This window comes from Hippopotamus amphibius, chromosome 3 (genome assembly GCF_030028045.1).
Source record: "Hippopotamus amphibius kiboko isolate mHipAmp2 chromosome 3, mHipAmp2.hap2, whole genome shotgun sequence".
NCBI lineage: Eukaryota > Metazoa > Chordata > Mammalia > Artiodactyla > Hippopotamidae > Hippopotamus > Hippopotamus amphibius.
Window position 1 is genome coordinate 138931029 of NC_080188.1, and position 26507 is coordinate 138957535.

The window sequence follows — 26507 nt, forward strand, 5'->3', positions numbered from 1 at the left end:
GTGGGGGGGAGTCGCGGGAGGGAGGGGATATAGGGATATATGTATAAATACAGCTGATTCACTTTGGTGTACCTCAGAAGTTGGTACAAGAGTGTAAAGCAATTATATTCCAATAAAGAGCTTAAAAAAAAAATAGAACTTGAATAGAGAGTGGGCACTGAGAAAGCTTGAAAGCATCTAGGAATGAGGATATGTGACAGAGGGAAAGAGCACAGCTCCAAAGATACACCAAAACAGATTTTCCTGAATGAAGGAGAACGTGTGTCCAGTTTTGAGCAGTGCTCCCAAAAGAAAACGAAAACTAAAGATCAACTATATCCATTGTTGTTTCTCTAAATATCTTTTCTAGAAACTTCTAATAGGTTTCAGTTTTCATCCCATTTTTCATCAGTATGTAAAATCAGGTTTTACAAGAATCTGAAGGAGATACTCTCAGCATAAGGGATAATGTTATCTGTCAGGAAATTTTGCCAGACCACTCTAGCCAAGGCAATTTTTCCTCTGAGCCGTTAGGGCACTTAGTGTCTGTAAACTTAAGTGCTTTATTATCTAGTTAAAAATCCTTGATTATCTATTGGTCTGTTTACATCTTCTCTGAATGGAAGCTTCTCCGTTTTAGAGATCACATTCTACTTATATATGTTCGTTTCCTCCACAGCATCTTCCTAGAGCCCCTTCACATAGTACGCATTTGCTATTTGATGACTGATAAGGATATCATGTGAGAAGTTGCAGAAGATAGGTAAATAGATGGTAAGCTAGAAAAACAGAGCATCTAGGATAAATAGGATGGGGTAACACTGAAACCTTCAAGCTTCTAACCTCGCTTAAAGGACTGACGCGGATATATACAACGTGAACCTCCATCCCCAGCCCAAGGCTTTCCCACTTTCCTTAAGCTCCCAAACCTGTCTTCTTCCCCAAGGGTTGCCCTCCTCTTTAGCTCTGCAATCATTCTTTCTACTCAGACTCCTACTGCCACATACCTCTTCTCTCCAAGGCTGAGGAAAAATGAGAGCCTAGATTAGGGCCTAGATCTTTCAGGGGTGCAGAAAACAGGAAAGGGGCCTGAATGACATCATTTAGAAGACAGCAGAAGTGCCATGTGTGTCTAGAGCTGACCCAGAAAACGACAGTTTTGTTGAAAAGCCGTTTTCCTAGCCACACCCTCATCAGAAGCTCATTGTTTCATGGGCACCGACTGTGCTTCTGATTGGCTGGCGCTGCCTTCCCCTCCCCCACCAGCCCCAGTGGCCTATTGCTCACGTAAGGGCTGTTTCGGGTTCTCTAGACTGGATATTTGGGCCAAGGGTCAGGGAGACTGATGTGACCCCAAAGTAGCGTTCACAACTCTTTCCCTGACTATGTGGAGGCTGGCAATAGTGGCTTTTGTGAAACTAGGCGATAGTTGACAGGTGATTATCGCAAAGACAAATATCTCCTGAGTAAACACCCAATTTTGGACAATAATGATTATGACTTTTACCAGGACTATGGAATTTATATTATAATACTTATCTTCAGAGCTTTTTGTGAGGTGAATTTTTGATGTGTCCTTTCTGACTGTTCAAGCCCATATTTCTACTCAAATTCACCCCGAAGATAACGTGCAATCCAATGTGGCACTGGATTTGTTTTTTCATCCCCTGGATGCTGGCAAAGTGTGTTTTTAAGAGGGCGGCATGTTTTCTAACGGCTTAAATTGATTTTGATTTTCTAGTTGTTCTTATGTGTATCACAACTACAATTAATATTTAGGGACACATTTGTAAAACCTGAATTTTAAAAAGTTGAACTGAAGAAACAAACATCCTCAAATAAAGCCCAGCCTTATAAATTAAATTTACTGTGTTTCAAAATGTTGTAAAACACAGTTGCCTTAAGGGAGGAGAAAAAGAAGCTCATTTAATTGTTTGCTAAGTGAATATTCTGGTATTGTGGAAACCGATCTTAATATAATTACAATCACACCTCATAATTAAACAGACTCCCTAGGGAGAAAGCCAGTCTTAATAAATACCAGTACTTTCTATTTCTGTTTCATTATATAAACAAGCTCCAGTAGAAACTGTTTTGTTTTATTGAGGAATCTGGGCTTTGAGGTCAATCCTTGTTTCCATTCAACTTTTTACCGTCATTATAACAACTTAAAAAAACAATCTGTTTACTATGAAGAAACAACAGTATTGATGTACTTTGGATCAATGTTTCTTTGAAATGAATGCCAAACTACAGAATAGATTAGGTTAAGAATTTTATCTCTTATTGAGCCTCTCTACCCCACCTCTGGCCCGCCATCCCAAGCAGCTTGTTTTCTGCTTTAACTTGTGAAAGCCTCAAGAATTCCAACAGTTATGACCTCAGAAGGTATGCAAATAGGTTAACACAATTTTTGCAGCTAAATTAAAACTCCTTTGTCTAGGAAAGAATTTTTGGGTCTATCTTCATTTAATAAGCTTACCATTTTCTGAAATTTTCTACATTTTATTTAACACCCATCGTGTACCAGGCACCGTGTTAAAATACTACCTTGATTATTTTTATGACAACCCTATGAAGTACTATCATTTCCCCCATTTTACTCTTGAAAGTACTAACGCTTAGAAACAAACATTAGCAAGGTCTCACAGTTAATATGTGGCAGAGTTGGGTTGAAATGCAGGCCCGTCAGACCTGGCCTTGAGAAAATGTACCTAACGAAGTGATCAATAAGGATTTGTTAGAAAATTTTGATGTAGAATTTGACTCAACTAGATTGAGTGATTTTTGCCATTGAGAAAGGTTCTTTCATGAAGTTTAGTAGCTACACTGATAGTAAGGACTTCTAGTATAGTTTCTTCTAAGTTTTTGAGTAGTTGTGAAACTGATGACTGGCAGCGAGAGTTTTTGATTGGATACATATTAGAATCTTTACTTTTTAAGATTCAATGATAGGATGGATGAAAGTTTTGGGGCAGAAAGGAGGCATGAGACAGTCTGTCAATGGAGCTTCTGAGAATCAAAAGGATTGTCTGTGATTGCATCTAAATGCTACAATTAATCTGACTGACAAGTTGGGCTTAGGAGAACCCATATAAGAGCAGGTTTTAATGAAAGAAAGTAAAACACCAATTTGACACACACATTTTAATAAACTTTTTTGTATCTATGCCAAATTTCATAGTAGATGTTTTTCCTAAATGCCTAACCCTGGAAAATATGTACACGTGTGTACACTTACATGGCAAACAAACAAATTTAACAGTGTGGCTTGAAAAGAGAAGGCAGTAATAATTTGATGCTTCCGGACCCCTTCACTTTTGCCTGTGTCAGATTTTCTAATTCTTCCTCTTCAAAGATGGACAACGCTTTAATCAACTATACTCCAATGTAAAATAAAAAGTTAAAAAAAAAAAAAAGACTAGACCATGGCAGAAATGATGGGATATAACTTATGAGGTTGGGATATAACTTATGAGGTTAGGTTATAAAAAGACTGCAGCTTCTGTCTTAGGAACTCTGTCTTATCTTCCCTCCCTCTTGGATATTTTTACTCTGGGGAAAGAAAGTGGTCCTTTTGGTGAAGAACTGATGTCTGTGGCCAAGAGCCAGAGAGGATTTGAGACTGGGCAATCGCCATGTGAGAGAGCTTGGAGGCAGGTCTCCCTCAGGTGAGCCTCAGGTGACTGCAGCCCTGGCTGTCCATGTGATGGCATCCTGTGATACCCTGAGCCACAGGCTCAAGCCAGAGGCACTCATCTCAGCTGCTCCAGGATTCTTGACCCACAGAAACTATGAGATATGAAATATTTGTGGTTTTCAGTTAAACAAACAATCCCCTCGCCCCCCAAAACAAACTATATTTATGAATCTGAAAAAGGTGTTTTGAGAGTCAAATAAAATAAAATTGCTATAATTTTATTGGCTAAGAAAAAATGAAACAAACATGGACAATGCTGAAGGGATAAGAGATGAAGTGCAAGGTTTTCAATTGCTAATTGCCAAATTTTGATTATAGTATATTATTATTCAAAGAGTTCTTTTTTGTCACTTCTTCAAATTTAGAAATAACCGGCTTTGCTGATTCCTCTGACTACAGTTCTAACCAGGGCTGGTTTTACTAGGATTTTCAGAAGAAAGTTCAGTACTCCAACTGGGAATTCAAATCAAATATGAATCCTCATAATGTGACAAAGGTCACAAAGATTCACGGAAAGCCGACTTATGTCTTGGGCACTCTGCTGGACACTTTCTTAACTTGCCCAAAGTCAGAGATTATAAGTCATGGAGCTGGGACTCAAATTCATGTCTGTCTGACTCTAGCGCTTTTCTGCCACATCACATCAGTTATTGAACGTATTTCAAAAATTAACAAATCCTTTCTTACTCTGTAGCTGTAAAAGAATTTCATACGATATACCAAAAAAAAAAAATTCTTCAGAAGATTTTTCAACTTAAAATATTTTAAAACAGTGTGAGGTCATGTTGCTGGCAATTCCACATCCCATTTCCCACTCTTTTTAGCTCTATTTCCTTTCACTTTTAGCTACTTCATCATCCTTTATTGTACAACAGATTATTTAACCTTCTGACTACCTTCTGACTCACTGGAATGTGTGTACTCTTACACGCACACACTTTGGTTGACTAGAACAGAAGGAGGCCAGTGGTATGTATGAGCAATATGATTTATTATGGACAAATAGAAAAAAATGTTACTAATATCCACAGATAAATTCCTTCAGTCATATTTAAAGAGACAATATTATTAAAAGTTTGCTTTATTTCTCTGTTGAATCAAGTACTGTCTCCCAATTACAAGTGGATTTTATGCCTTACAAACGTTAACACAGTTACCATCACCTCATTGACAACCGAATAATAATTCAAATTAGGTCCCAGTGGTTATGTCCACATCTTGGTTGTTACGGTGATCAGGAACTCTTATTTGTTTGCTTTAGCTTTTAGTTCTTGGTTATATCTATAAAGAAAACAGAAAAAAAATAATGAATCACAATAGATACATTTATGATAAGAAAGGAATGGGAAGCATATCCCATCTCTTGCTTCTCACTAGTCAAGAGGCTATACAGTTGTAAACACAATCTTCTCAGAGGCTTGTAGGTAGAAACAGGCAGATGGGGAAATTAATCCAAGGACTTTATTTGAATCTGGCTTTCAACTTCAAAAAGTCATAACTGGACCTCCCTGGTGGTGCAGTGGTTACGAATCCACCTGCCAATATAGGGGACACCAGTTCAATCCCTGGTCTGGGAAGATACCACATGCCACGGAACAACTAAATCCGTGCGCCACAACTATTGAGCCTGTGCTCTAGAGCCTGCAAGTCAGAACTACTGAGCCCGAGTGCCACAACAACTGAAGCCCATGTACCTAGAGCCCGTGCTCCGCAACAAGAGAAGCCACCGCAATGAGAAGCCTGTGCACCACAACTAAGAGTAGCCCCTGCTCACTACAACTAGAGAAAGCCTGCGAGGCAACGAAGACCCAACACAGCCAATAAATAAATAAATAAATAAATAAATAAATAAATAAATAAATAAAATAGTTATTTAAAAAAAAAAAAACCTTAACTGACATACAGTTCCCTGTAAAATAATATTATTTTAATGTAAGAATATTTTCATTCCAGAACTATACAAGAGTATGATGAACATGTGAATACATGTATAAAATTTACCAAAACATGGTCATCTAGAACTTTTTATTTTATATTCACAAAGCATCTTTCCTGAGAATAAAATCAATTGGGATTGGGCCTGTCTAATCACTAAAAATAAAACATAGAATTCTGTGATGCAGGCAGGCTAACTGGGTTAGGAGGCTGTAACACTTAAGTTCATTAAAACTAAAGACAATTTCTTCAATTCCCATTAATTCAAAGAAGAATTAACCACAAAGCTAGAGTCTTTCCCTTTTACAACACCTTACTATTCTTCTAAGCTGAAAATAGAGTGGAAAACTGAATAAGCACAAGAAGGAACTTATTCCATGAAGCCTACCATACTTCCTAGACTTCTCAAAAGGTCCTGATTTCAAATATTCAACAGTATTTTCCTAAGTCCTCCAGAGAGTCCAACACTTATATTTCTAACTAAATCTAATCTGCTATTGTAACCAAAAGGCCAAAAACCCTTTTGCCAAACTATATCTGAATTTCTGATATTAGAAATAATATTTCTGGGCTTCCTAGGTGGCACAGTGGTTAAGAATCTGCCTGCCAATGCAGGGGACACAGGTTCAATCCCTGCTCCAGGAAGATCCCACATGCTGCCGAGCAACTAAGCCCTTGCGCCACAACTATTGAGCCTGCGCTTTAGAGCCCGTGAGCCACAACTACTGAGCCCATGTGCTGCAACTACTGAAGCCCACACACCTAGAGCCTGTGCTCCGCAACAAGAGAAGCCACGGCAATGAGGAGCCTGCACACCACAACGAAGAGTAGCTCTCACTCACTGCAACGAAAAGAAAGCCCGCGAACAGCAAAAAAAACAACAAAAAAGAAATAATATTTCTGAACATGGCACTTAGTGTTCTCACAGTTCTACTATTATGAGTTAATATAAGCTTAAAATGAGATGGTGGTACAGTAGAGACTGGCACAACAGTGTAAAACAATTATACTCCAATGAAGAGCTTAAAAAAAAAATGAGATGGTGTATGAGAAAAGTACTCTGTGAATAAAATCTCTGTACTAACTGAAGTTTATTTTGATATAAAATTTATTAAAAAAATGTGCTATACTCTGCAGAACAGAATACCTTCTGAAAGGAAGGTAAATTATATAGCTCAATGTTTTCTATTTTTTATTGAGATCATTCAATTTCTTTAAAGAAAGCTCTTATTCATAACATTGTTTTATAACTTAGCAAGGTTCTATGGTTCAAATAAAGCCAGAGCCTTCATCCAAGCTCACTGCGGAGTGTTAACTAGGCACTGACAAATATTAGTTACTGAATTTAAAAAATTTTCAATGCTCACGGAATATGTATTTTCCAATGAAACCAGCAGCCTCACTTTAAACATCATTTCCAATACTATACATTTATACATTTAAGTCTCACTTTATTATATATAATTGAAAGTGATAAAAAGTTCATGCAGAAAATTACCTAATATGTCATAAATTATATATGTTGTCTTATCTTAACAAAAGAGACTATGAAAGGGCTGTACATCTAGATGATACACAGATTTAAAACCCAGGTAACATACTGCCTAACACTTTTAACTCGAACCCCCAGGCTTTCCAGAAATGTTTAATGTCTGCATCAGGCACATCCTGTCTTAGCATTATATACGAATCTTAGAAATAAAGTTAGGCCAGCTGGGTGGCTTCTGAGGCAGATTTTTTTTTTTATACCTGTGGTAAGCTTACCTCCAAATACGAAAGAGCTGAGAGGCTCCTGCTGTTCCGACAAAGAAATTAACAGCAAACAGACTCCAGTTTTTGGGAATAATTACAAGTGAGTATCTTGACCAAATAAACCCTGTTGAAACAAAACTTTTTTTTAAGAAAAGCATAGGTACTTAATGCACTGTGGTAACCTAAATGGGAGGGAGGTCCAAAAGGGAGGGAGTGTCTGTACGTGTGTGGCTGATTCACTTTGCTGTGCAGTGGAGGCTAATGACATTGTAAAGCAACCACTGTCCAATTAAAAAAAAAAAATACCAGTATTTAAAAAAAAGCACAGGTACTGCTGCAATCTTACCTGAACATTTAATATTAGAGTAAAATAATTATAAATAAGACTGACAACACAAAGTAGGACAAAGAAATGCTAAAATTTGAGACTTTAATGAAGTTGCTATAATTCGGCATTACACAAAACACTCAATTCTTACATCAAATGCAAATGTTTATAACCCTTCTCTGCCTTCTTCGGATGTAGTCTAATAACTTCCCAGAGATAACACCGTTAATTTCCTTGTGTGTGTGTATATATGTATTTCAAACATTAAACAGTTAAGTAAATTGATGTAAAACAAAGTTATTGAATGCCCTGTATGGAAGATATTAATTTAATTTACCTGTAGCCATCAAGACAGCAGATTGGGCTGTGCTGAGTTTTTCTGCAGGTCTCGCCATGTCAGCCAATCCAGCACACACCAACCCCTGGAAATACACATTAACACATAAGAAGAAAAAGAGCATCATGAGTGTGTAGTAATGGTTCTCAATTTTAAATAAAACACAAACTATTTCAGAGATTTGCAGACTGTAGCTATGATTTTAGTACCCATGCATTAAGAAAAAATGTATCATGACAAAAAGTTACAATGAGTTCAGAAATGCTTTAAGAAATAATTTATATTTTGATAATCACATAAAACAGCTTCATATATTTGAAAATCAGTATTGTGTGTATATCCTTGCTCTATAAGTATATTTGTATTTTTGTTCTACAAATGATACTTCTTTCACATACGAATTTATATATTCTTCATACATGTTGGGAACCACTGGTGTGGAAGATGCCTGAAAGCTATTTGTATAAGTTCCTCCTTTCATGTTTTTTCAATGTTATTGATTTTTAAAAGTGAAAGTATCAGAAAAACTATGTTATAACTTTAGTTTCTTGGTTAGATAATTTTCCTTTAATGTCAAAGGTATACATGGTCATTTCTTCTATGGTATGCTTTTAAAGCTTTTTTATAGAATCATCCTACTCATAGCCTACCATCAGCAACAGTCAGAATGTTTAGTAATGAGTCTTCACTAGAATATTATCTTTGCTACTCCATTGCACAGATTAAAATACCATAATGGAATGATTTTTATTGATGAAAAATTCACACCTATGCAAAATAAGAAACTAGTACAAAGAACCCCTACATACCCATCACCCAGTCAACAATTATTGCATTTTTGCCATATTTACTTCACCTCTCCTCCTCCTTTTCTCTTTTTAAAATCAAATCCTAAATATGTCATTATAAAATATGGTTTTAAGTGGGACTTCCTAGGTGGTGCAGTGTTTGAGAATCCACTTGCCAATGCAGGGGACACAAGTTTGATCCCTGCTCCAGGAAGATCGCACATGCTGTGGAGCACCTAAGCCTGTGCACAACTCCTGAGCCTGCGCTCTACAGCCCGTGAGCCACAACAACTGAAGCCCATGTGCCTAGAGACCGTGCTCCGCAACAAGGGAAGCCACCGCAATGAGGAGTTTACGCACCACAATGAATAGCAGCCCCCCGCTCGCCGCAACTAGAGAAAGCCTGTGTGCAGCAACAAAAACCCAATGCAGCCAACAAGTAAATAAATAAATAAATTTATGAAAGAAAAAGAAAAAAAAAGAAAATATGGTTTTAAGAAATTCATTTTCAGGTTTTATTGAGTTTCTAAAAGAGGCTCTTGCATGAAAAATATAAATCAGCATAGGGTTTTTTCCTCTTAGAGAAAATATGCATACTTGTGAACTTATATACAAATTTAAACCAAATCCAAATGGTTTTGATTTAATAAAGTCAGTGGTTCAAGGAAGCAATGATTCTGGCTTAAAAAGGGGCAAACGGTTAAATACAGAAGTATAAGTAGAGGTAAATCATGACCAACACTACTTTTCTTATTAATTTTCACCCACAGTCCTGTGATTTTCTTCCCAAATGGTTCCTAATCATCACTCTTACATTCTTCTTCCAGGTCCCAATGTACATTTTCTCTGTTGCACATTTGTTCCACTTTGGCAGGGTGGAATACTACCGTTGTATAGGGGAAGAAAGGGACTGATTTCTACCATTATTCTACCTGGTCCGTGTATTACCTCACTGTAATAGATCTATGACTGTAAGCTTGCCCTGCTCGCCTCATGACAGGTCAATGAATCGGAGATGAGGTGTTGAGGCAAGGGATACGACTTTATTTGGAAAGCCGGAAAACCAAGAAGATGGCAGACTAGTGTCTCCTAAAAACCATCTTATAGGGTGCTGGATGCCAGTTTGTTTTATAGAATCAGAGAGGGAGAGGCTGTGAGGAAGTAAAGTAAAAGGGCAGAATAGAGAGGGAGAGGTTGTGAGGAAGTAAAGCAAAAGGGCCATTAGTCTTACAAAAGATCTCCGGGAATAACCAGTGAGGGGATATGTTAAGTTCAGCCATTCACACAGGTGAGCAGGGCAGATTGTCTGCCTGTGAGCTGAACAGAGGCACTTTAGTTCAACATTCAGGCAGAGGGGCAGTGTTACCTGAGGCAGGCCATCATGTATGATTATAATAACAAAAGCAACAAAAAGCAAAGGCCAAAGTCAAAGAAACAGATCTAACAGGGAGTCTGATTTAGCTCTATGTGGTTACAATACGAGGTAATGTATTAAATAACCCAATACAGACAGTTTGGCATCTAGCGGATTTAAGTTAGTTCTCTGTGTTTCCATCAATTAAAAACTAGTTTTCAAATTGTGATTCTCTCTGGCACCTGGTTATCTCCACTGGGTGGAGTAAATACTCATCAGAGAGTATAAAACATTTTTTCCTTCCTTTCTTCCAGTATTTTCCCCTTTAGTAAAAAAAATGTCATATGACACTTTTAGAGGAGTGTTTAAAAAAATGAACTACCATTATAGGATATTCCAATTCCAAAATGCTTAGGGATAGCAAAGTTCTCAAGATGTTAAACTGTGAGCTAGTGTATATATAAGTAGTTTCAGCTGGAAGAGCAAGTAGATAGATATTAAAAATCTGCATAGATAATCTTGAAATAGTTTGACTTATTCCTAAGGAGAACAGAAAAGAGAAAAATAAGCTGCACAAAATAGTCCAGCGGTTAGGACTCTGTGCTTCCACTGTAAGAGGCTCCGGATTTGATGCCTGGTTGGTGAACTAAGATACCACATACTGTGCAGAGTGGCCAAAAATAAATAAAAAATAAAAAACATAACTCAGTCTGTGCAAAAAGACTATGAACAAAAAGAAAGAAGCTCTCTTAATTGACCTTCACATAGTAGTTTCCCCAGGTTAGCCAATGATCTCCGTTCCTTCTGTAAACAAACTAACAGATGCCCATGGCTGAATACCCATGGCTAGGGGCTATTTATTCTGTACTGCACTCATGCATTTTTGCTCTCACTAGTTGAGCTGTATTTTTGTCAAGTCACTGTGTTTGTCCTCAAACCTGTTTATACCAGTTTTACTTGTTAATGTAATTAGGTAATTTAATGAGCTAGGTAAAAATGTGAAATACAAAAAGAAGGTTGTTATTTCTATGGAAACTAAAGTGACTGCTTTGGAAAGATTGAATAAAAGCAAGTTGTTAAACCTGCTGTCAAATTTGGTGTGAACAAGACAGATATAAAAAGAAAAGGGGGAAGCCATAAAAATCTAGCAGGTTTCTGCTATCATACTCTTATGAAAATGTCTATAAACCTGCTCTGCTTTAAAGAAAACTAAACTGAAATCATATAGGATGCACTATGGTATAATTCATTCAAGACAGTCAATGTGGAACTCAAAATCAGTGGATCCATACACAAAAAAAAGCTTTGGTCTTATAATAACTGATTGATAAATATATATTTATAGTCTTTTTAAGTTAAAATAAACTATTTAAGGGTATGTAGTATTGCTTTTTAGAGTTATCCACTTTGACTTTTATGATTAATTATTTGGTTTCAACTAAAGTGGCTAAGAAGGATTCAAACAGTTAAATATCTAAAGCAGTATAGTCTAAAATTTTTAATGTAGAACTTAGCTGGCTTGTAGTACAACTGCTATGTATCATGTATAGGTTACCATAGATTAATTATTATCAAATGCCCTGGGAAAGGAAAGTATAAAGTAAATATCAAAAAAAGTCTCCCCTGCAGAGAACAAGACACAGAAGTTTCCATTGCTATGCTGTCATCAGGAGACTATGTATTATGTCAACATGAACTTAAAATAGATGTTTTTAAAGGAGACAGTTGAGAAAGCACTTATGAGTATATAATACTGTCAATGTTTCAAAACACTGATGGACCAGATCAAAAAAACACCAAAGCTATCGGTAAAAATCAATAAACTTCTAAATTGTGATAAATTTGGGGTCAGAGGACCCCCCCAATTTATTGTAAATACATTAAATCATTCTTACTTTTATTTTTAAATTAATTTTTATTGGAGTATAGTTGATTTACAATGCTGTGCTAGTTTCTGCTGTACAGCAAAGTTAATCAGTTATACACACGCGCGTCCACTCTTTTTTAGATTCTTTTCCAATATAGGTCATTACATGGTACTGAGCAGAGTTCCCTGTGCTATACAGTAGGTCCTTATTAGTTATCTATTTCAGCATTCTTACTTTTTAAATAATGGTGCTGGAAACAATATTTCACCAATTAATTCCACTTTGTAGATATATAATTTTAAGCGTTGGTAGTGAGCAAAAAGGAAGGAAATAGTAATATACATTTTATAGTATATATGTATTTTTATATCACACTACTTTTAATTGCTTAGAGTAGGAGCAGAATTGTTACAGATGATATATTGAAATCTTTTTTAATATATATAAATTTAAAAAGAACTTCTTTTCTCAATATATAAATCTAAAAAGAGAACTCCCTAGTTCTCTGTAAAATATAGCTCACAACCACTAATTTACTCTAATCTTGTTGTTTTAGAGATGAGTCAAAAGGGCAGAGACTGAACTTGCCTAAGGCCATAAAATTGAGGGACAAGCAATTCCAGTTCTAACATTCTCAACTACTTAGATTTACAACTGAGTTTCTGAATTTTTCTAACAATTTAAAACAGTAAATTGTTCTAACAATTTAAAACAGTACATTTAAGAGAATTAAAATAGCCTACAACCCAACAACAAAAAACAGCTCTAATAAAACTTGGGCAAATGATTTAAATAGATACTTTTCCAAAGAAAATGTAGAAGTAGTCAATAAGCACATGAAAAGATGCTCAGCATAACTAATCATATTAGGGAAATGCACATCAAAACCACAATGAGACACCACTTCACACCCATTAGGATGTCTATTATAAAACAACAACAAAAGTGTCAAGCGTTGGGAGGGATGTGGAGAAACTGGAACCCCTGGTGAATTGCTGGTGGAAATGGAAAACAGTACAGCCGCTTTGGAATACTGAACAGCAGTTCATCAAAAGATTAAATATATTATGGAATTACCATGTGATCCAGCAATTCCACTTGTAGGTATATACCCCAAAGAACTGAAAGCAGGGTCTGGCACAGATATTGCACACCACTGTTTATAGTGGAATTATCCACAACAGCAGATAACTGAATAAACAAAATGTGATATACACATACAATGAAATATTATTCAGACTTAAAAAGGAAGGAAATTCTGACAGGTACTATAACACAGATGAACCTTAAGGACATTATGCTAAGTGAAATAAGCCAAGCACAAAAAGACAAATACTGTATGATTTCACTTACATAAGGTACCTAGAGTAGTCAAATTCACAGAAAGTAGAATGGTGGTTGCCAGGGGCTGGGGAAGAGGGAAATGAGGAGCTATTGTTTAATGGGTTCAGAGTTTTAGTTTTGCAAGATAATCCTAAAGATTGGCTGCACACTGATGTGAATGTATTGCCTCTATTTTGGTGTTAGTATCTGAAGTTCTCATACTAAATTAACAACAAAAGTTAATTTTGGTGGGGGTTCTAACTAATGTTTTACAGTCACAAAATTTTAGAATGAAGTTTCATGTTCCTAGGGCCCACAATTATAAGCTTTTTGATAACAATAAGTTCCCAAAAGGGCTCTTATCTAAGGAGTTCAGAAAAACTGAAGTAGGTAGTATGCTTTACGCAGTAAAAATGATACATCTGAGAGTATTTGTATGAAATTACTTCAAGGCGTACCATGAAAAGTACATACTTCTGAAAAGTTACTTCAAATTAAGAAGCTCCTTTGAAGAATATATTTTTCAGTAGCTTTTGCAAAAACTCAAGACTTACCCATTTCATAATTGGAGCCCAGAAAAATACTGTTCTGGGACCTGAAAAGAAAGAAAAAAAGAAAAATTTAGCAATAAACCAACTATTTTTTATGTCTTTTAACAGCCATCACCACATTTCAGAAACTCAAGGTTTATCGATCCATTTAAATAATTTTTACTATGCTTTCTGCATACTTTGTATTTAAGTTAAAGCCTAGAGTGTAATCACAATGCCAATCTTTCATACAAGTTGTTTTGATCTCCTTGTCAATTATTCATATTTTTGTGAACTATTAAAATTAGCTAAAGTATAATGGAGATGGTTTTGGAAACCATTCTCAATATTTCGCCTTGAACATGGAACTTAGTGTTATTTCACTTAAGGATAATCTTCAAGTTGGGGAAACTACAAGTTATGTAATTTTTGTGATACAAACCTCAGTAGATACTTATATATTCACTAATTCTATTAATATTTATTATTATAAATGACACATCACCACATATATTCTAGTAAAACTTCTTGCAAAAATTCTATATATTCTAGTAAAAAATTAATGAACATAACTTTAAAGGCACATGAGAAAGGGGAAAGCCTAGATTTGTAAGCTCCTCAATAGAAGGGTCCTTGTTTTAGTTATTCTGGTACCCGTCTGCCTCATGCAAAATGTTCAATAAATATTGATGGTATTGAAAACAACTCTGGTTTCTTAGATAACCTAGAATTTGAGAAGCATGATGTTTCAGAGCTGGAAGGAAACTCAGAGATCATCTAATCTAAATCTTTCATTTTACCAAATAAGGCTCAGAGAAGTTCCATGACCTACTCAAGTTATGTGGCCAGTAAGCCCAGAACTGTGTCTGTAACCTACGTCTTCTAACTCTTAAACTTGTGCTCTTTAACCACATGACATAACTGCCCACTTTTAACTCTTCCAAATCATTCATCTCTTTTAATCTTCCAGGGGATACAGTGACAGGAAAGAAACAGATTTTGTACACGGTAAGTTAGAAGCTAAATCCAATACATATCAGAGCACTTAATATGGTGTGTATGCTCTCAACACACTGAGTCAACAAACACATTTATTTCTTAACACAAAAATTAATCGGACTTCCCTGGCGGCGCAGTGGTTGAGAGTCCGCCTGCCAATGCAAGGGACACGGGTTTGACCCTTGGTCCGGGAACATCCCACATGTCGCAGAGCAACTAAGCCCATGCACCACAGCTACTGAGCCTGTGCTCTAGAGCCCTCAAGCCACAGCTATTGAACCCAAGTGCAGCAACTGCTGAAGCCTGCGCGCCTAGAGCCCGTGCTCCACAGCGGGGGAGGCCACTGCAATGAGAAACCCCTGCGCAGCAATGGAGAGTGGCCCCCGCTCACCGCAACTGGAAGAAGCCCACGCGCAGCAACAAAGACCCAACTCAGCCAATAAATAAATTAATCAATTAATCAACTTCACATAAGACAACAGTGATTTTTAAGCAGATACAAAATTAAAAAAATTCAATTATTTTCATTACTATTATTTCTGCCCTAATATTCCACTTTACTTTGTAAGAATAAATGATTTGTTTTTATGGATCACAAAAATAACATCTAAAATGGTGTCATCAAGGACTTCCCTGGTGGTCCAGTGGCTAACACTCCGAGCTCCCAATGCAGGGGGCCCGAGTTCTATCCCTGGTCAGGGAACTAGATCCCACATGCTGCAACTAAGAGTTTGCATGCCACACTAAGACCCAGTGCAGCCAAATAAATAAATAAATAATTTAAAACATAAATAAAATGGCATCATCACCAAAATGTAACACATTTATTTCTCTTCATCTACTCCCAGTAATATTTCTCAATAGCACCAGCAGATAAAGATGCAGTTATCCAATTTTCAACCTAGTAGGTGACCATCCACTGTCATTAATAATAAAGGAATGTTTCTGTTCACATGTACATAAATAACATTTAAAAGATAAAATTGACTTAAACCTTTTATTTAAGAATAAAAGATAGTGACATTGAAAAAGCACGGAGCTAAAAAAGAAAAAAGAAAAGAAAAAGCAAAGAGCTAAGTTAACATCCAGTTGTCATGGGTTTGATTTAATTCATTCACCCATAATAAAATAATTACTGCATGCTTTACAGTGTCCTAGGCACTGGGGATATATTGGTAAATAAAACACAGTGCTGGCTTTTAATGACCTAAGCCTAGGCAGGTTGTTTAAGTGAAATCATACCTGGAAGCTGTATAAAAACATTTTAGGGAAACAATTCTAAAGTGCTTTTCATCAAAACCGCTCTAGTTTCACAATTATGTAATACCACCACCCCAAAGTGAAAATAAACCCAGTGATAATACTCCTTTTTGGGGGGCATTTTGGCTCAATTACTATCAAAAATAGTTGGTTAATCTTAACAATGAGAGAAGTCTGAAAAATGTAAAAATGGCATCTGCTCCCTGAATAACTTTGGCTTATTAAGTAGTTCTAGAAAAGTATCAAATAGTATAAACTACTGCTTGCCTGTAGCATTATTAAGTGATTGCAATGTTATACATTTTGGACTATTCCACTATTCAACATAGTCCTCGATATCTTTTTACTTCTCTAAAACTAATTAGCATTGTTCAACGTGATTTTAATACAATGGGATATAAAAATCAGATGTACTGTTACTAATATTCTACTGTAGTTAGTTGTATATCTACTTCCTATCAAAATTATGACTTCCTTGAGTCTAGTGTCTAAATAATATTCATACTTGTATCTACCACTTAATAGATGTTGAATAAAAAGAGCATATATAAATGTCGACTTGCTATTTTGTACACCTGAAACTAATATTGTATGCCAACTTAAAAAAGTTAGCTAGCATTGCTGGAAGCAGTTTATATTAACTGGAGTTTAGACTAATATATAATATACAACGTATGTGTGTGTATATATAAAATGCCTACATCTATGTATATATATACATATGTAAACAACTGAAAAATTCTTTAAAATCACTGTTGTTTTTATCAGCCTGATACATATTGCTAAGTCTGGTTTACATGCATGAGTTTTGAAGTAAGCTTACAGACTTCCTAGAACATTTAAACTTAATCTTTTCTTTCTTTCTTTTTTTTGGCTGCACTGTGCGGCAAGCAGGATTCTATTTCCCCATCAGGGACTGAACCCATGCCCCCTGCATTGGGAGCACAGTCTTAACCACTGGACCGCCAGGAAGTCCTAAACTTAATCCCCAAATCCTTCTGTAATCTAAGTCTTATTTTCTCAATCTTCAAAGGAGCTGTACACCAACTTTAAACTAACAATTCTTCAAACACTAGAATACCATGGCACAGACCCTGTCTTTATGGGGCAAAACAATTATTTATCTTCTCACATACATGTGACAGCTAGTCATTTTTATATTTTACTATGTATCGTCAAGTTTCTGTATTTTAAGTTGTGGAGCAAATCTAAAGACAGTGCTGAAACGGCTGCTGGGAGAGTTAAAACTATCGGGGAGTTCTAAATTTTGATGTTCTTATAACTGAGTGAAAAATCTATCTAAATTCAGCTTCTGAGTTACTATACTTAATCTTCTATCCAGTTCCTTAAATTCTGTACAGTTCTGATCACCGCCACCTTTACGCCTTTAGAACTCTAGCCACATAATGATTCCCTCCTCTCAATATCTGAACAAGATATGGAAATCTTTGGTAAGATTAGGGTGGAATTTCAAAAGAAATGTTTAATAAGGAACTAAAGGATAAAAAATATGAAGGCATTGAGTTTCAGAATATAAATTTCTAATCCTAACAATTAAATTTTAGCCCAGGTCACAGGTTCTCAACCAGAGGTGATTTTGCCCTCCCCCCCACCCGGGGACATTTACAATGCAAAGGACAACCCCTCCACAACAATCATCCGGCTCCCAAAACGTCTATAGTGCAAGGTTAAGAAACCATGGCCTAGATGGAGATGGACTGACAAGCTAGGCAAACACAGAACTAGTTTTATGCTGTTTTATGGCTCTAAACCTTACTTTATACCGTTTCCTCCCAATATTTGGCCTTATCTTCATCTAGCTAACTCCCAATATCCTTCAAAAACTCATTGTAGGTGTCATTTTTCTTCAAGGAAGCCTTCTTTAACATCTCCAGGTTAGATTAAATGTTCCTTCTCTGAACTCCCAAAGCAGCCTGTCTATTCTTCTATTGTTTTCTGCAGTTAACAAACTGATCTACTTATGCATCTGTCACTTTAATTAGACAAAAGTCTTGAAGTCAAAGCCTGTTTCTTAGTTTTCCCTGACAAATAATATTTTTGAACAGAATTGAATTGGATTAGCCATATCCAGGAGAGATGCCAATCAAAGGTATTCAAACTTCAGGTTTGACCCAGATTTGCCTTCACACTGCTTCATCTTCAAAGCAAGAATTTCAGGGACATCAGGTTCCCTTTACATCAGGGCTGTACTAGACTTTCCTTCATTAGTTACTCTACTCTTAGACCACGGTACTCGCCTTTTTGGCTCCTGAAAATTCTTCCCGTGAGTCTGATGCCATAATGCACTAATCCTATAAGTCAATCTTTTCAAACACTCCGGTTATTTTATTAAGCTTTGAGCTTCTGAGATTCCTATCATCACACCTGGCTTATTTTTCTTTGTCATATACAAAGTCTTGGGGTCATATGCAGTATCAATTACCAAGTTTATTTTTTATCCCTGCACGAAGCTTGGCTTCATCACTCAAGGGTAAGCCAACACACTGTTTAGTCTTTGGCTTTGGATTCCCCAACAGACTCCTCTCTTCCTATTTCAAAACTGATGCTTCCTCTTCTGCCATCCCAAAAACTGTTTCCTGAGCAATGCCTCTAAGGTTCTGGTTTCTTTACAAGCTGAAATGGTTGACCCTGCAGGGTTAATGAACAGTCAAAGCTTTTCAGTATGTCTGCCTGCTAACTAATTTACTCAACTGCCCTGAGCTAGGTAATAGTTTTAAAATATTAACTGCCCTTCTCCCACACAACCAAACCAAACAAAAACTTCAAACATGAAATTATGGTTGCTAGAATGAGGGCCAAGAGAAGTTTAAGCATTTTATTTAGTGAATAATTTTAAACTATAAAAGAAAGCCTAAATTAGTTTAACTGCTAAGCACTGAATTTAAAAACATCACGTGGCAAATTGTATTAATAAGACATTCTAAATTTCTAATTATTCTGAAATATCAGAGGATGCTGACAACTGACACAAATAATTAGAGTTGGAGATCTAGAAGTGCAAACAAGCAGTGTTTTCTTCATTGTTAAAAAAAAGGAAAAAATTGCTAGCAATACCTACGATCATATAACAGGTTAACAGAAATTTTAAAGAAAACTTATTTTAGTTCACCCTTCCATTTTATCTTAGCTAATCATTTCCTACCTTATAAAGAAAGAAGTCAAATAAATGTAGATGTGTATGAATTCAGGTACAGAGGCTATCTTCCTGAAAACAGCAATCAACCAACAATGGAAATGGCAATGAGGAAACATCTCAACTGATTTTGACATTTAAAACAAAGTTTTTAAAACATTTTTTATTGAAGTATAGTTGATTGACAATATTGTGTTAGTTTCAAGTGTACAGCAAAGTGATTCAGTTATACATATATAAATACATGTATTCTTTTTTCAGATTCTCTTCCATTATAGGTTATTACAAGATATTGAATATAGTTCCCTATGCTATACAGTAGGTCCTTGTTATTTACCTAAAACATAAAGTTTTGGCAAAAAAATATTTGGAAACAGCTATCACTCAAACAATGAGAATACAATGTCACATTGTCTTTCTAGACCTGGGAAGAATAGGTTTATGTTCTTCAATGACACAGCTATTCTCACTGGAGAGCATTAAAAAAATGAAGTCATTAAACCAACATGAGGGCTTACTAGGTGGAGAAGTGGTTAAGAATCCGCCTGCCAATGCAGGGGACATAGGTTTGAGCCTTGCTCCAGGAAGATCCCACATGCCGCGGAGCAACTAAACCCGTGCGCCACAACTATTGAGTCTGCGCTTTAGAGGCTGTGAGCCACAACTACTGAGCCTGTGTGCTGCAACTACTGAAGCCCACGCGCCTAGAGCCCGTGGTCTGCAACAAGAGAAGCCATGGCAATGAGGAGGCCGTGTACCACAACGAAGAGTAGCCCCCACTCACTGCAACTAAAAAGAAAGCCTGTGCACAGCAAAAAAAAAAAAAAAAAAAAAAAAGACCCACACAGCCAATAAAATAAACACATAAATTTATTAAAAAAAAAAAAAGCCTTAAAAAAAATACATAGCACAACAAGGATAAAAACTTAGATCCCCAAAACCTATTCTAACAATAATTATATAGCCTTCCCCTATGAAATCTGAGTTTCTTGAAGCCTCTGAAACTAAGAAATGTCCTAGTAAAACATACCAAATTGTCGACTACTAACATCTAGAAAGGACCTTAAAGAAAATCCAAACTCTCCTATTTTTATAGATGAAAAAAAAAGGCACTTAAAAGTTAAATAATTTGCTTCATATTCAGATAATTCCATATAGAGCAAGGACCAGAATACAGGTGTCTTTGATTCTAGTCCTCTTTCTACTTATTTCACACTTTCTTATAGCCACATTTAATATTATTATGACTTGGAAATGACTTTTTTTAATTGAAATATAGTTGATTTGCAATGTTGTATTAGTTTCAGGTGTACAGCAAAATTATTCAGTTACGTGTGTGTGTGTGTATGTGTATATTCTTTTTCAGATTCTTTTCCCTTATAGGTTATTACAAAATACTGAGTATAGTTCTGTGCCATACAATAGGTCCTAGTTGGTCATCTATTTTATATACAGTACTGTGTATATAACAAGCTATTTACAGCTTCTCTTAGGGCTTGATTCTCCTTTAGTACATCTAATGAATCAAATTAGATGAGGCATAAACAGTCTTAACTTCTTAAAATTAGTTTAAAATCAGGTTACTGGGGAAAAATGTTAAGTGTCAAACTAACAACTATAGCAAGGATTGTACTACTTTTATGATCTCTTCTGAGAATACAAAATCTCTGTGGCCAGGGATTTTTATTTTACTCACTAAAATATCTCAATTGCCAAAACAGTATTCATATACAGTAGGCCCTCAATAAATATTAAATAATTCAACTTTTTTGGAGCTAACTAGTTTAAAGATATTCTATTTTTCATCACTATCTTACAATTGTATCTGAAATCCCACCTTTCCATTTTGGTTCTCATTCCTTAATTTTAAGGTAACGGAGGTTATTACTGTAAAAAACAATATATGTATATTTATATACTTAGTGTGTATATTTAAACATAATATTTATTAAACATGTGTAAGAATGTAGAGAGATGTATTATATACAGTACATAACACAGATATAATATGACATAGATATCTAGATGTCTATCCTAGACTGGCATTAAAATTCTTCAGTTAATCTCTATAGCAAGAAAATAAATTGTTCTAACAGAGACAATAAAGAACCATGTTAATATATAACTGTGTGGGTTTCTATGCTGGTTATTTGATCCACATTTGGTTTCATTTACATATAATAAAACAATATATACCCTGAACTAAGTTATATTTAGCTATCTAGTATAATATCAATTCCCTTAGCATTTAATTTTGAATTTTTTTGATAAAGATATTCCCTATGAACACTGCTAACAATGGTTCATTTAGTATATTTTTATTTAAAAAAATATTCTCTAGGTCTATAAGATAAAAAATAAAAACCAATTCTCTAGCCTAGGAAAAATGCAAATATTCCTGTTATGAAGAACTTAAAGTAACTTTTCCCATGAGTCTTCACAGAGAGAATGTAGGGAATATTCTCAGCCACAGCAAACTAAACACTACAATGCGTTTCATAGAAGTATTTTTTCAAAAGTTCTTCCACTTAAGGCAAAATGTAATTCAATATAAGCAAAGCTATGGTAAGCAAAACTTACATGGCTCAGACAGCTATTTTCTGGGCTGACTTAATTGAAGGATAGTTTTTATTGATTTTTATCATTTATTTCATACTTAATTTTATTTTTTCCCCAATTTTATTGAGATATAACTCTCTCTCTCTCTTTATTTTTTGGCTGTGCTGCAAGGCTTGTGGGATCTTAGTTTCCCAAGCTGGGACTGAACCCAGGCCATGGCAGTGAATGTGTGGAGTCCTAACCACTGGACCTTCAGGGAATTCCTGAGATATAACTCTTAAGAGACTCTTTAGATTCTTTACAGCTGAGTCTCCTAACTTCTTCTGAACACACTGCCCCATCAATTAAAAAAAAAAAATTTTGAGCATGTACCCCCTATATACAGTCCATATGTATCTATGCTGACTTCATGGAATTCACTTGTGTACAGATTTTCCTCGATTTATGATGAGATTACATCCCAATAAATCCACTGAAGGTTGAAAATATTGTAAATTGAAAATTTATTTAATACACTTAATGAAATATCATACCTTACCTATCCTACTTTTATCATGCTCAGGACACTTACATTACACATTACATTAGCTTACAGTTGGGCAAAATCATCTAACACAAAGCCTATTTTACAATAAATTGCTGAATATCTCATGTAATTTTTTAAATACTGTACTGAAAGTGAAAAACAGAATGGCTATACAGGTGCAGCATGGACATATTGGCTGTTTAGCACATGGCTGACTGGGAGCTGTGGCTTGCTGCTACCATCCAGCATCACAAGAGCATCGTACCACATATCACTAGCCCAGGAAAACATCAAAACTCAAGATCCAAAGTACGATTTCTACTGAACTTGTATTGCTTTTGAACCATCCCGTAGAGTTGGAAAATCTTAAGTCAAACCATCATAAGAAACAGACTATTTACACATACATATATATGTGTGTACTATTACATTCTTATATTATAAAATATACACAAAATGGAAACTTTGAAAAGATAAAGGAATAGTAAGTATTAATAGAAGTTCTATTGTTTTCTTCCTACACGCCAATGTTTCATTCTGTGCACCCTTTGGGATCATTCACCTCATTCTGGAGCTCGTGAATACAAAGGAATGACACTCCACTAATAATTTTTTTTTCCAACTAAGCTTTTAAGTAAACAGTGGGCAGCATGACTTCAAGGTTATTTCTCTGACAAATATCTAGAGGACAGCTATGCAGCTGGTTAGTGTGGAGTCATATACTTTTACAGTTAGGAGATGGTGAGGGGAGTGACCTATCTTATGAGAACTGAACTTGCTAGGACACACATTTGGTTAGAACGCTATTCTTACTATACAGGAGTAGATCACTACGTGCCAGAGACAATATGTAGATAAATGGATGATGAAGGCCAAAGGTCTAACTACATATTAAATGCAATATTCTAACTCTAATATATATAACTATATAAAGACATGGTCCAGTAACCAATGACACAATTAAATCTCAAAAATTTAGAATCTAGTCTTGGATATTATTGTAAAAACCTCCAGTATGTGAATCTAGTCTAATGTTCAATATAATGGTTCAATAACATACTACTAGTATGTTACTGAAAATAGTAAACACAAACCTTGAATATTCAGTCTTATAACTCTTGGAACAATAACCAGAGTTTCCTCAGATTTTATTCAATACCTATGAATCAATCAACAGTTATATTTTTCATGTTTCTTCATTTCTACATTGGTGTGCCTACAACTTTGTAATCACAAATAATTTTGCAGCGATAGGTATTCTTACTCTGCATATTGGTGAAAAGCTTAATATGACGGAACTAATACTGACACTTATTAGCGTCTATGTGCAAACACTGCTACATGTCTTACAGACAACACATCACTTAACTTTCACAACAGTCCTTAAATAGTGAAAATTATTATCCCCATTTTATAGATTAGAACTAAAGGTTGTGAGATTTAAGGTCAAGGTCACACAGACAAGATTCAAATCCAGGTCTGTCTGGCTTCCAAGCCTATGCTCCTTCCATTGAAAAAAGGGTTACAATAACTGAATTGGTCCAAGAGTATCCAGATAAAATGCACAATCTACAAACCAGTCTCAAATGAAAGATAATTCCTTTTGATTCTAAAAGCTGAATAAAGTGTTATAAACAATGATTACAGGTGGTTAAAGCCAAGGCCTTGGAGAAGATCATTATACATTTTTAGTGAAAATTTCACTATAGAAAAGATCACTATAAATTTACCCTCCAATTCTGTTTTAAAGTAGTTTAAAATTGCTCCTCCTCTATCCTGTCTTTATCCTACAGCCCAAACACAAAGTTTAAGAGGGTCAGGGTTGACCAACCCTGAATTCATGGTTGACAGAATTCAGTTGAGTATAAAGCCCAGATTATTACAGAAGCATTGCCCAACTCTTCCTCCTGAAAAATCTCTACCACAAAACACAGCACGATTCCAAACACTTGTGAAGAACCAAAAGGCAAATAAACTAAATAAACTTCATCATCAACAAAAACCTCATCTTAAAGATCAATTTTAAAACAGGTAAAGTACTGCAATTAAAGTATAATTCCAAGACACATTCCATTATCAAACTGGAAATCAGATTTGGTAACCATCTCAGACTCCCAAGAGTCTGCTTCCTCGTCAGATATGTGGGGAGACAGTCAACCTTCCTAATCACACAAACTGCAGAGATAGATTTAACTATGTAGAAGAAAAGGGCCATTTGGGGGGCTGCACTTCAGTCTTTCCATTTATAACACATTTTCTCCTTTGCTAAGTCTTAGGCTTGAAAGTGACTTCAGAATATATCTGGTTTCAGTTCTCAGCCAAATTAAGTACTATTACTAACCATCTGATAAAAGAGGTAACAGGATTCTAGACCTTAAATAAAGAGTTGGAGGAACTGGCATCTTCCAGTTTCTTACAGAATTTTTTTCAACCACAAGAACACTGTTTCGCAACAGGTTAAAGAGAGAGCTAACATTTATTGAGCATTTATGAAGAATCAAACACATATGTTATCTTTAACTTTCACACGGACCACATTTTACAGAAACTAAGATTTAGGATTTCGCCCAAGGTCACATCTACGGCAAGCAGCAGAGCAGAATTTAAATCCAGGTCTGTCCACACAGAAAGGTCCAGGGAGAGCTTGTTCAGTAGTAATTTCATAAACAGGGATAGACTTAAACAAACTAGACCTATAGGGCAAGTAATGACACTGACTCAGAAACCGGCTAACGCATATGCAGGCCTGTCAGCTGGAGCTGAAGGGAGTTATGACCTTTACTCCAAACCCTCAGGTGCGGTAAGACAGCTCTTCTCCGCGTGAGTCCACACACCACTACTTGTGGAGGGAAAGAGGAGAGAATGAGGTGTCCTGGTGGCCCAGACCCTTTTCTGGCCGTAGAAATGGAGAAGGATCAAACCCAGAGGCCCGGTCCGGGTCTGAGTGGTGCCTAAAAGAAGGGGTGCAAACAAAGGTCGCAAAGGGCGCAGGCTTGAAAATTATAGTTTATGAGAGATGCTGGAAGAGAAAACGTGAAAAGCAGGGAGCATGGGAAAGTACACGGATTCACTTGAGGGAAAGGGGCTGGGGCTGTGGGTGATGCCTCCAACGGCAGAGTTGTCAGCGGGCCTCTAAAGGGAGAGAAGGGACAGGGAGGGAGGGTCTCGGTGGGAGCCACTCTAGGTTCATTACCTGCCGGGTGGTTGTACAACGGCCTCAATTTCTCAGGCAGCATGAGCTCCACTTTATCAAGGACCCGGTGGTAGGTGGCCCGAAGGCCCCGGACGCCGGCGGCTGACATTCCTGCGGACGAGTGATCGTGGGCAGCCGGGTGGGAGAGTGGCCGCGTGCTCGTCCCTGGCTGGCAATGACGGGCAGCTCGTCACTTTCCCCTGCCTCAACGCCTCGCGCCCTCCTCTCCCCCAGGGTGCCCTTCCCGCAGCTCAGCCTGCCCCGCTACGAACCACCCGGTGGCCGGCGACCAAAAAAGCTTGCGGGGGCGGAGATTCTGCGCCAGCCCGCCCCGAGCCCGCCTCCTGGCCTCCTGCCGCCGAGCCGGAGGAGGAGTCATGTAAACAGCTGGCTAAAGGACGGCCTCACTGAGTCCACCCAGCGTCCTACCCGCAGCGCGCTTGCGCAAGCAGAGCCGCCCGCAGTGATTGGCCTGCCCCGGGGCGCGGGCGGGGTCCAGACCAAACCTCCAATTGCTGCTTCCGGCCCTGGAGGCCATGTTGGAGAAGGGAAAGTGAAGCTGCACCGGCGCTAATCCCCTTTCACTTTGGTTAAGGAGGCCCCGAAATAAAAATGGGCTTTTCGGGCCTCCTGTGCCCCGACAAAAGATGACGCCGCGCAGCTTTCTTGCCTCCTTTGGAATGAGACTCGTGAGCGCCAGACTTCCGATTTCAGTTTCTTCTCTATTCTTCATTTATCCATAGAGTATTACGGGTTTGACTAGAGCGGTCTGAACCCACTTTTCTAGGGTAAGGGCAGCCGTGGCACGCACGGGCCTCAGTCCCCAGGGTGGTGATCATCTCGCGAGAAAGGCTTGGAAGGGAGGGTGTCGAGAACGAGGAGAGGGAGGAGCCGAGGCCGCCTCCGCCTCCTCCGCCTCCTC

The 26507-nt window shown here is 36.9% G+C and overlaps 1 protein-coding gene across 2 annotated transcripts; it reads right to left on the bottom strand.

Moving 5' to 3' along the window:
• Window positions 1-4653: 4653 nt before the first annotated feature.
• On the bottom strand, window positions 4654-26425 carry MPC2 (mitochondrial pyruvate carrier 2). Of its 2 annotated transcripts, none has more exons than XM_057726457.1 (6): window positions 26256-26425; window positions 25586-25754; window positions 13919-13959; window positions 8032-8116; window positions 7379-7490; window positions 4654-4960 (listed from the first exon to the last, which is right to left on the bottom strand). In XM_057726457.1, exons 1-6 carry the CDS (start codon window positions 26316-26318, stop codon window positions 4924-4926), a joined length of 507 nt encoding a protein of 168 aa, XP_057582440.1. In that variant the 5' UTR covers window positions 26319-26425; the 3' UTR covers window positions 4654-4923. The 2 variants fall into 2 exon arrangements, with proteins under 2 accessions (XP_057582440.1, XP_057582441.1); XM_057726458.1 differs by lacking the exon at window positions 26256-26425 and adding an exon at window positions 26092-26227.
• Between the last annotated feature and the right edge of the window lie 82 nt (window positions 26426-26507).

Coding starts and splice junctions, on each gene's coding strand:
- MPC2 (XM_057726457.1), bottom strand. CDS start 26,318: ATGAAGAATAGAGAAGAAACTGAAATCGGAAGTCTGGCGCTCACGAGT. Junction 8,117..13,918: donor GGGCTCCAATTATGAAATGG/GTAAGTCTTGAG, acceptor GTGTATTTCCAG/GGGTTGGTGTGTGCTGGATT. Junction 7,491..8,031: donor TGCTGTCTTGATGGCTACAG/GTAAATTAAATT, acceptor TTGTTTCAACAG/GGTTTATTTGGTCAAGATAC.